The sequence below is a fragment of the Schistocerca americana genome, chromosome X (genome assembly GCF_021461395.2).
Source record: "Schistocerca americana isolate TAMUIC-IGC-003095 chromosome X, iqSchAmer2.1, whole genome shotgun sequence".
Classification (NCBI taxonomy): domain Eukaryota; kingdom Metazoa; phylum Arthropoda; class Insecta; order Orthoptera; family Acrididae; genus Schistocerca; species Schistocerca americana.
In genome coordinates this window covers 194,635,894-194,647,899 of record NC_060130.1, presented here as the reverse complement: position 1 = coordinate 194,647,899, position 12,006 = coordinate 194,635,894, and the positions used below count along the sequence as shown (strand labels likewise).

Genomic DNA, 12,006 nt, shown 5'->3' with positions numbered 1-12,006 from the left:
TATGTTATTGCCAACAACAAATTTGGAGTGTTACATTAACTAAAAAATGCAGGAAACAAAGGAAGTAAATAATAAGGAACTCTATTAATAGTATGTAATATGTTCATTAGGCTTCTGAAGTTTGACGTTTTTCCATATTAAGAGGAAATATTGAGAATCAAAGTGTTTGCAGTGTTACTGTGGAAGATTCATTGTAACCTCATAAAGAAAACTCCCTTCTTTGCTTTTTACTCTTGCTATGAACAAAAAAAGTGATAACATTAGTATATATATACCCAAACATGCACATGATCATGACCATATTTTTGTATAGGTTGTGAAACATTTTTGCTGTAATGAAAAATCCCACTAGGACAAAGTCAGTGTGCTGTGGTATCTTTCTTCCATTGAAGTTAGAAATACAAGATTCACATATTTTAACTTTGGTAGCGGTGACAGATCATGGAATGAAACCAGGAAAGGATTGTTGAATAATTTAATTTCCATTTCCAAAATATTGAGCTCCTGCAGTCCCTTTTTAAAGACATGCTTAACTGGTTTATCTTGACTTGGTAATCAGTAAAACTAGTAATCTTAAAGAAGCCAGGTGACCCAAAAATGTTAAATTGCAGTTTCTCATTTGTGTCTCAAACATAGCTTTTCCAAGAACACTCAGATTTTGTTTTGCACATCAACCATTTAATTCTCCATCCATTGCAGTAACATTTTAAATTGTTCAGATATATTTTCATGTCTGCCAGGAATGCTAGCTCTGATAAACATTTTAAATCTTTCAGATATTACACTTCTTTCCCTATCACTTTCGCAAATGGAAAAGCTTGCTCACAAATGTGAAAGTAATTAACAAGAAATTACCAATCAAGCTAACTGTGGTGTGGTTAGGTATGTCCTCATACTTTGCATCCATATCATTCTCCTGCCATGGTTGCCATGTCCAAGTTCCAGCGAGTTGCAATTTGTTGGGAAGGGAAACTCCTTAAAATCTCTGTAACTCCTTTCGAGACAAATATTATGCATCTGCTACCAGACTTATTGCTACAATAAACTTTTTTTTTCAGATGTAACCCTCTTGATATTTTGCTTTTAAGTCTGTTAGATCTCTGAGTATTTTGCCCACTATCTGCTCCTAATGCCCTGCGTGGGAGCATGTACAAGGGTGTGCTGAAAATTTATGCCTCCAAGTTTTTTTATACATAAATTCTTAATGCATTTTAAATAAAGCACATGTTATTAACATTCTACATCTTTATTCTTCATTTATATATAGTTACAGCCCTCTGCCATGAGAGGTCTCTGAATTGTAGCATGTAACATGGTGGTGAGTAATGTAACTATGTCAGTGGATTAGAAACAGCATGCTAAAATCAGATTCTGGGTTAGAAGAGTTTGTCCACACATGCTGCTCCTTTAGTATGACAAAGGTAGATCACAAATTAGCATTGTGACATCTGCAACAATCATCCACCTTTGTTTCACTGTCATCGATCATCCTCCATTTAATTCCAACTTGGCACAATCAAATTTTCATTTTTCCAAAACTTAAAGAACACCTTCAAATATGTTACTTTGACAATGAAAAAGAGGTGCAAGCCGAGGTGAGGTTCTGGGTCCATCAAGCAGGTCAAATATTCTGCAATGACTGTACCAAGAAATTGTCGTCTCAGGGAGAAATGTGTTACCAGGATTACTATACTGAGAATAGAGATACAGACTGGTAAGAATATTTGTTTTATTTAGGAATCTTAGAGTTTTCGTGTAGAAAATTCAGAGGCATTGCTTTTCAGGATGTCTTCGTACAGTCATGTTGTATGGTATACATATTGGCAAAATTAAATACTTCGTGACATACACAACACTGCAGGCATCCATCTATATAAGTAAATGGAATTGTCTCCTCCTGCAACAAAGGCATGGGGCTTTCATGGCTAACGATATCTGCCATTGTCAGTGTGAGAACACAAATGTGTTGGCATTCGTTATATCAGATATGGTGACATGATACTTGCAGACAGAATATCATTAGAATTTTATGTGCTTGAAGTCTTAATGAGTATCAGCTGTTGTCTCTGAATTATGTACTATTTGTATGTACAATTAATTCTTCCTTCTGAAATTCTTCTTTGAGGAACAGTTTTGTCTGTCTCCATTTTATCAGATACTGAAGTTAGGAGAAAGTTGACATCCTTACAAATGTAATGTTGCAGCAGTAGTAGTAGTACAGCTATTAATTTAATGAATATTTCTGCTGTAGTTATTACTGCATTTTATTTTGTATGGATCTAACTGCTACACATGTTTTTCAGATAATCAAAATACTCAATCTGTATACAACCATTGATGAATCTGAAGAATGTGTTCCTGTCAGCTTTATTTGTAGAATACAGGCCAAGCTCCTGGAAAGAAGTGAACCTCAGAAACAGGTATGGAGAAATGAGAGCAAATTGCTGCTCTTGCAATGTTTCATAACTACTGAACCTTTTAGAGAAATTGTTAGACGTCTATAAACCATGTAATGTGTTGCATTTTCTACACTGACAAAGGTACCACAATTAGCCTTCTTCATTTTAATTCCTCTCAGCAGTATGATGTTTTTGTAGTCCAATGAAAAATTAATTAGTCCTGGAGAGCTCTTTGAGAGTAGTGTTCCATTTTCTGACTGACCACCTCGATAGCTTTGACAGTGACATCTCCCACAGTTTCTCCCTGACCTATACTATTACTCACTATCTAGTATTTTGTGTGTGATATCACTGATCAGCAAGATGGTTGAATGATACGACATCCAATCAATTCCCTAAGGATGACAGCTGAAATTTTGTTAGCTACATGGGTTTAGACTATTTTTTGTTTATTATATACTTAGTTGTGAATGCCATATATCCATATTCAATCCCATCTAACTGTTTACCCTTTGCAGATGGTAAGTACCTAATAAATATTCAAGATTTAGAAAGAATGATATGGTGTCTAACAGTCTCTGCAGTACCATAGCTGTTAAATTGCAGTGCTAGTTTATCGTTACCAAAAGACAAAAAAAAGTTTTGCAGCACCTTAGTACCTATAGATATGTATGGGTAAGAATTCTACAGGAGCAGGGAGGGGAAGAATAAGCCTTCAGGAAAGAAAATATTTACCATGAAACAAAGCAATCAGCAAAATAAAAGCAGTCTGAAAATGCATATCCGTATAACCAAAAACTGCTGCTGGGTAACACTGGAGACTGTATTCTTGAAGTCTGTCTCCTCTTCAGTGGCAGCCCTCCTGTGGTCCAGAGTGGTTTCTCCTTCTGTAGTTAAAAACTTGCCTTCACAGGTGTTGCAGCAGGAATCTTGGAAGATCATAGGAAACTAGTCCTGTACTTCAGCTATTGAGTACGAGGGGTATGCCCCCACAATGGTTACATGATCTGCCCAACTCTCCCCCTCCCCCTCTCCCTCCCCCTTTCCCTCGCCCTCCCCCTCCCCCTTTCTCTCGCCCTCCCCCTCCCCCTCCCCCTGCCCCTTCCTCTCGCCCTACCCCCATCTACCCCACCCCTTTACCCCTTTTTGTGTAGAAAGGATGGCACTATTCCAGCTGGGTAATAAAATTTATTGCATTGAGTCAGCCTAAAGGTTTCATTGTGCCCTGTACCCATTGCTCTTTCACACTAGAGAGGCATATTCCACGGCAGAAAAATAATGTCACTGTAGTTGCACAGATTGTTGTACAGTGTGCAGCAGCTGGACTCTTGTCCCGGGAGCAATTGGTCCCTGCAAGCAGCAGCCACTTGGGCGTGGTCACTCATTGGCTACCTCTGCAAGATTCCTGTTCGCCTTCATTCACCACTGACACCTGTTGTTTGTGGCTCTTGTGACAGTCATATGCCAAGCACCAACTGCAGGTGTCAGCATAGCTGTGTGTGAGTGGGTTGCAGCCAGCTGGCCAATTGCTTGCTGTCATCCTGCTGCCCACCTGCCCTCTTCCCATTAAGTGAGGGCATGGTCGCCTCCTTGCACTGATGCAGTGCTAACGTAATAGTGTGAAATAAAGTATTAATTTTGGCAGCCACCTCTTTCTGAACCTTCACCAGCCTGCTACCTTGCCTCAACCATTTGCTGTCTGCCATCCTTACATTGTAGTAGCCCCTCCATCTCAGGCTTGGCCATAATTGGCACCAGAATTGGTGGCATCTCCAGTAGGCACCAGATGGTGCATTGTCCAAGCAACACGATGTCTGGACCACTGCCTACAGTGTCAGCACAGTAGGGGGAGTGAGAGAACTATTGGTTATCTTTGTTGTGTGTGACAGACATGGGATCTAGCAGTAACTATCACCATAACTTGAAGTTATTTGTTTTAGGTCAGAGCAACTGGATAATGTGTCTGAGTTTCAGGACAATGGTAAGGCTCAGTATATGGAGCATGTTAGATATTCACAAAGTAATCTGCTCGGGAATTCTGCAGTGTGGGCTGAGTGAGTATATGTAACTTGCTTTACGTCCTACAATATGGCCATGTTGCAAGGCTGTATATGGAGTGTAGTGTTAATGATAAGGTGTAGTTTGTAATTTATTTATTTTTTCAGGTTGTGAACTGTTGCATATTTATACTTTGTGTATTGTGTGTGGATGATGAGTAAAGGTGTTGCAATGGCAGTCACACATGGTGCAGTTTGGAGCTTAAGGCAGTTCATTTTTTTTGAAAGAAAAGATAGTACAGTTGTCAGCAGATAAAACAGTAATGGGGGCAAACTGCAGTTAAGGATGAGGAAATGGCATTGCTCCAGGCACCAGACCAAGTAATAGATCAGCTGCTGCACGCCCCCCCCCCCCTCCTCCTTTTCCTGGAAGGTCATCTGAGGACGTGGTGGTATATGTTGAGAACCCAATGATGTCAGCAGGTATTGGTGATTAGTCCAATGTTCAGTTGTTGTTGGTGTCAAAATTACATCTAGTGGAAGAACTGAAAACTACTGTGGGATATACAAAGGCACTAAGAAATCATAAATCTTTGAGCAGATAAACTAGGGGCTTCTCAAGAGGTACAAGAAGCAGAGCTGTGCAATGTTCTTTCAGGAATGATTGAGTACTGTTACAAGGAGGCATTGACAAGCCATAGCGGATTATGCCAACAGTATATGCAAGGTGAATATGTACATACATATGAGCTGGGACAGAAGAATGAAGCAAATATTCAATACAATGGAAAAACAGACAAGGCTGAAAATTTCACTTTCATTTACTCATTGACAAGTTTTGGCTTGGGATACATTTTCAAATTATGCAGATAGTCAAAATGGTATTTCCCAAAATATAAGACCCATATCAAGATAACAAACGTGTATACCCCCCCCCCCCCCCCCCCTGCAGGTATGGGGGTTAGAATAGGTCTGAGGTATTCCTGCCTGGCATACGAAGTGACTAAAAAGAGTTTCACACATTTCGGCCTTTATGTGATGGTCCCCTGTATGGTTTGACCTCCATTCTCAAAAATTTTCCTGAAGAGCGAGCCAATTGGTGAAGGGTGTCTTACAAGGTACATCGTGTCCATCATGCATTGAGATCTTTAGCCCACTTTCTTGTTGTCGCATTGCAGTCCTGCCCATTCTCCATCTCTTGGGTTAGGACAAATTCCTGGGTGTGAGTTCCACCATGCACTATGCAGTGTCAATGTCTGTGTTGACTTCTTGGCACCTGATATCCAGCACAGTAGCCAGTCCGTTATGGTGGGGCTGCCATGTACCCTGTTGGTTGTAGCCCCTGACCACACAGGGACCGCTCTGCTGATGCCTGTGCCATTAACTCCACATGTATGCCAAGTGGTAGATGCCCATCCTCCTGGGGCATCAGGTCTCCCAGCAATGCCCATCCTGCCAGGTGGCCTTTACTGCAGCTGGGTGGCACCCGTGGGGAAGGTCCCTGGTCGGAGTTGGTGGCATCTGGGTGAATGACAAGCGATGAAGCGTAGTCCATCATCTCTTGCTGGTGGTGAAACACTAGCAGCCTCTAAGCGATCACAAGCTCAATTCAACGCACAGAATTATGAATAAGAATCGTTATCCTCCCTGGCCACACCATGGGAGAAACGTCAGGCTAAGGATGGCGACGGATCTTATTCACCCCAGTACCTTGAATGTTCAAGAGCTGATGGGGAATCTCTCATGACGATGAATCCTCACTTTTTTGTTGAGCATTTAGAGGACAAGTTCATGGAGGTGGAGGGCTTGTCCAAAATGAGATCTGGGTCAGTCTTGATCAAAACCACATCCTCTGTCCAATCACAGGAGTTACTTGGTTGTGACAAGCTGGGGGATGTTTCTGCAACCATCATGCCCCACAAGAGCTTACATATGGTCCAGGGTATCATATATCACAGATAACTTCTTGTGCAGTCCTACAATGTGCTGCGTGCCAATTTAGAGCGGCGAGCTGTACATTTCATCCAGTGTGTCCACTGGGGTCCGAAGGATAATCAGGTTGCCACCGGTGCCTTCATCTTGGCCTTTGACGGTGATACCTTGCCCAAGAAGGCCAAGGTGATGGTCTAATGGTGTGATGTAAAGCCCTATATCACTCCGCTGATGTGGTGCTTTAAGTGCTGGAAGTTCGGCCATATGTCTTCCCGCTGTATTTCCAGCGTCACGTGCTGAGATTGCAGACGCCCATTACATCCCAATTCTCCGTGTGCCCCACCTCCCATCTGTGTCAACTGTGGAGAGCACCATTCACCTTGCTCGCCTGACTGCAGGATTCTCCAGAAAAAAAGGAAAATCATGGAGTACAAGACCCTGGACAGACTGACCTACACTGAGGCTAAGAGAAAATTTGAACGCTTGCATGCTGCGTGTATGACATCGTCTTACACCACCGCTACAACAGTTCTGGCACCATCAGCTCCTCCAACCCCAGTCACCTCTCAGAGCCAGAAGACTACACCTGCCCCGTTGATGGTGAGGGCGTTTCCCTCCCTGTTGCTCCTGCACCACCTACTTTGGGAGCAACACTCCACCAACCATCGGGAACGTCCGTCCCCACTTCTAAGCCAGAGAAGCACAAGTCTTCTTCAGCTTCTCTGGCTAGGAAGGGGTCCCTTGGGTCACTCCCTTCCCAGGTTTCTTCTAGTGGGAAAGATGACGCCCGCCAGTGGCTGAAGAGCCCAAAAGCAGCTGGTTGTAGGGCTTCACGCTCATCATCAGTCCCAGAGACTGAGCCAATGAAGTCCTCCCAGCCAGGGAAACCCAAGGAGCAGCGAGAGAAATCCAAAAAGAAAACCCCTAAGAGGAAGGAAATTTCAGTGGCACCCACACCACTGCTACCTACAAGCTCTGCCTCTGACGATGAGGTGGAGATTCTGGCGTCTGCTGAGGACCTAGATCTCACCAGACCCTCAGACACAATGGATATAGACTGCTCAGGCAATAAATCAGAGGCAGCAGGTGACTCTGAGGCGTAAACTGCCTCAGTGAATGTTCCATGTCTTCCCAGTCTCACGATGTCATCCTCAAGTTGAACTACGGCTTGTTTTTCCACCGCCTGGCTGAGCTACGGCAACTGTTAAGCTTTACACCTGCTATCTGCATTACCCTCCAGGAAACCTGGTTCCCAGCAATGCGAACCCCTGCCCTCTGCGGCTATAAGGGATATTACAGAACCATAGCAACGATAATAGTGTGTCAGGTGGAGTTTGCGTTTATGTCCTAAACTCAGTCTGTAGTGAACATGTGCTCCTTCAAACCCCTCTTGAAGCTGTGGTTGTCAGAATAAGGACGACGCACAAAATAACTGTCTGCAATGTATATCTTCCTCTGGATGGTGCAGTGCCCCTGAATGTATTAGCTGCACTAATTGATCAACTCCCTAAACCTTTCCTACTTCTGGGAGATTTTAATGTCCATAACCCCTTGCGGGGTGGTACCATGCTTACTGGCTGAGGCAGAGATGTCGAAACTTTACTGTCGCAATTCGACATCTGCCTCTTAAATAATGGGGCCGCCACACATTTCAATGTGGCTCATGGTAGTTACTCGGCCATTGATTTATCAATTTGCACCACAGGACTTCTCCTATCTATCCACTGAATAGCACATGACGACCTGTGTGATAATGACCACTTCCCCCGCGTCAGGCACAAGGACGCCTGCCCAGATGGGCTTTGAAAAAGGTGGACTGGCGAACTTTCAGCTCTGCTGTCACCGCTGAAGCTCCCCCACATGGTAACATCGATGTGATGGTTGAGCAGGTGACTAGCACAATTGTTTCTGCGGCAGAAAACGCGTTCCCTCGCTCTTCAGGCTGCCTGAGGCGTAAGGCAGTCGCTTGGTGGTCGCCGGAAGTCGCTGAAGCAATTTAGGAGCATCAGCGAGTTCTACAGCAGCATAAGCGGCACCCTTCCCTGGAGCACCTCATACCTTTTAAACGGCTCCGTGCCCATGTTCACTACCTTATCAAACAACGGAAGAAGGAGTGTTTGGAGAGATAAGTCTCCAGCACTGGGTGCCACATGGCACCTTCGCAAGTCTGGGCTAAGATCAAACGTCTTTTCAGGTACCAGGCCCCAAAAGCTGTCCCTGGTGTTACCGTATATGGCGAGTTATGTACCGACGCAAAAGCAATTGCCGAGCACTTTGCCGAGCACTTTGACCTGCACTTTGACCTGCACTTTGCCGAGCACTTTGACCTGCACTTTATCGAGCACTTTGACCTGCACTTTGCTGAGCACTTTGACCTGCACTTTGGCCTGCACTTTGGCCTGCACTTTGACCTGCACTTTGCCGAGCACTTTGCCACGCACTTTGCCACGCACTTTGACCTGCACTTTTACCTGCACTTTGACCTGCACTTTGACCTGCACTTTGGCCTGCACTTTGGCCTGCACTTTGCCGAGCACTTTGCCGAGCACTTTGGCCTGCACTTTGGCCTGCACTTTGGCCTGCACTTTGACCTGCACTTTGCGTTGGAGAATTACCCTGCAGCCTTTCGCACACTTAAACAGCGGCTGGAAGGGAATGTCCTCTCATTCACTACATGCTGCAGTGAATCCTATAACGCCCCATTTACAGAGTGGGAGCTCCTCAGTGCCCTTGTACATTGCCCTGACACAGCTCCTGGGCCTGATCACATCCACATCTAGATAATTAAACATCTCTGATCTGCCTACAAGTGACATCTTCTCGTCATCTTCAACCAGCTCTGGTGCTATGGCATCTTTCCATCGCAATGGCGGAAGAGCACCATCATTCTGGTACTCAAAACCGGTAAAAACCCGCTCGATGTGGATAGCTATCGGCCCATCAGCCCCACCAATGTTCTTTGTAAGCTGCTGGAATGTCTGGTATGTCGGCATTTGGGCTGGGTCCTCGAGTCACGTGGCTTGCTGGCTCCATGTCAGGGCGGCCTTCACCAGGGTCACTCTACCACTGATAATCTTGTGTCCATAGATTCTGCCATCTGAACAGCCTTTTCTTGACAGCAACACCTGATTGCCATCTTTTTTTGACTTACATAAAGCATAAGACATGACTTGGCGACATCATATCCTTGCTACATTGTATGAGTGGGGTCTCCATGGACCACTCCTGATTTTTATCCAAAACTTCCTGTCGCTCCATACTTTCCATGTCCAAGCTGGTGCATCTCAATAGTTCCATCCATATCCAGGAGAATGGAGTCCCTCAGGGCTCTGTATTGAGTGTCTCTCTATTTTTAGTGGGGATTTACGGTCTAGCAGCAGCTGTTGGGCCCTCTGTCTCACCTTCTCTGTTTGCAGACGACTTCTGCATTTCGTACTGCTGCAGAAGTACTGTTGTTGCCGAGCGGCACATACACGGAGCCATCGACAAGGTGCAGTCATAGGCTCTAGCCCATGGCTTCAAGTTTTCAGCCACAAAGTCGTGTGTCATGCACTTCTGTCGGCGTCGTACTGTTCATCTGGAACCCGCACTTTACCTTAATGACGATCCACTCACTGTAGTAGACACATATCAATTCCTAGGACTTTTTTCGACGCTCGATTGACTTGGCTCCCTCATCTTTGTCAGCTTTAAGCAGAAGTGCTGGCAGCACCTCAATGCCCTCCGTTGCCTGAGCAACACCAATTTGGGTGCAGATCGCTCTACACTGCTGCAGCTCTACAGAGCCCTTGTCCAATCCTAAATTGACTATGGGAGTGTGGTTTATGGTTAAGCAGCGCCTTCAACATTGCATTTACTCGACCCTGTGCACCACTGTGGGATTTTATTATCGACAGGAGCTTTTAGTACGAGTCCAGTGACCAGTTTCCTGGTGGAGGCTGGTGCCCTCCACTGTAGATCGGACGTGCGCAACTGCTCATAGTTACCCTCAGCATCCGAATTACCATCTCCTTTTCCTGCCCGCGGCAGTCCATCTCCCGCATCGGCGGCCCAGATCAGGGCTAATGATTGTGGTTTGCGTGCGGTCCCTTCTCTCCAAACTGGAGTCCTTCCCTTTACCAGCTCTAGTTGCGGTCTGTTCACGTACGCCTCCATGGTGTACACCTTGGCTGCAGCTTCGTCTGGACCTTTTGCATGGCCCTAAGGACTCCGTTAACCTTGCCACTCTCGACTGTCACTTTCCTCTCAATTCTTGACGTGTCCCGGGGCTCTGAAGCGGTTTACACCGATGGCTCAATGGCTGGTGGTCATGTAGGCTTCGCATATGTTCATGGAGGACATGCTGAGCAGCACTCCTTGCCAGTTGACTGCAGTGTTTTCACTTCAGAGCTGATGGCCATATCTCGTGCTCTTGAGTACATCCACTCATGCCGTGGCGAGTTATTTCTCCTGTGAACTGACTCATTGAGCAGCTTACAAGCTATCGACCAGTGCTACCCTTGCCACCCTCTGGTAGCGTCCGTTCAGGAGTCTATCTATCTTCTGGAACAGTCCCGCCATTCCGTGGTGTTTGTGTGGACACCAGGATACGTCAGAATCGTTGCTGACAGGCTGGCCAAACAGGCAATGCAGAAACCGCTTCTGGAGGTAGGCATCTCCAAAGCTGACCTGCGTTCTGTCCTGCACCACAGGGTTTTCCGGCTTTGGGAGACAGAATGGATAACAGCATGCACAACAAACTGCATGTCATTAAGGACACTACGGATGTGTGGAAGTCTTCCATGCAGGCCTCTCGCAGGGAATCAGTTGTCCTCTGCCAGCTCCGCATTGGCCATATGTGGCTAACGCATGGTTACTCCACTGCGAGGACCCACCTCAGTGTCACTGTGGCCCCCTAAATGACAGTTGTCCACCTCTTGCTGGACTGCCCACTTTTAGCCACTCTGCAGCAGACTTTTAACTTTCCCAGCACCCTGACTTTGGTGTTGGTCAACAATGCCTCCACAGCAGCTTTAGTTTTACGTTTTATCCGTGAGAGTGGGTTTTATACTTCTATCTAGGTTTCGGTACATGTCCTTTGACCCTTTGTGTCCTCCACCCTAGTGCTTTTAGGGTGGAGGTTTTAATGTGTTGCAGAGTGACTGGCTTTCCCTTTTTTTCTCGTGGTTGGCTAGCCACTGTAATCTGCTTTCATGTTTTACTCTCTTCTGTTTCTAGCATCCCTGTTGTTTCCTTGTCCTCTTTTGTTCCTTTTAGTGTTCATTGCCTTCCCTTCATTCTTGTGGCTTTTCCTTTCTTTCTGTTTTGTGTTATATGTTTCGTCCGTTTTATTCTCACACTTGTGGCATTATGTTATTAGGAACAAGGGACCGATGACCTCATAGTTTGGTCCCTTCTCCTGCCTTTAAACAAAGTAACCAACCAAACATGATAGGTAACAAAGTGAAAATGAATAGTTATAGAGTATACAATTATTTTTTGGGGTTGCGATTCTTTTTCCCCATTAGTGTCATCAATTTTGTAGCAGTTTTTCTCAAGCAGCAGTTCCACAAGGGCACAGGGCTATAGCAGACAAGGAGATGACATGGAGTCTGTGCTTCAGATTTAGTACCACAGTGCAGCAGACCTTCCTGGCTCACTCCAGCAGCAGCCCAACTCCTGTCATGATGGCAACGAGG

General features: G+C 45.3%; 1 protein-coding gene across 1 annotated transcript in view; it reads left to right on the top strand.

Annotated features, from left to right (window-relative positions):
* The window catches only part of LOC124554786 (unconventional myosin-Vb-like), a 67,620-nt gene that overhangs the window by 48,094 nt on the left and 7,520 nt on the right, over window positions 1–12,006 (top strand). The window contains exon 3 of the mRNA XM_047128434.1: window positions 2,304–2,420. Coding sequence (XP_046984390.1) covers window positions 2,304–2,420 — 117 coding nt within the window. The remainder of the gene's footprint in view (window positions 1–2,303; window positions 2,421–12,006) is intronic.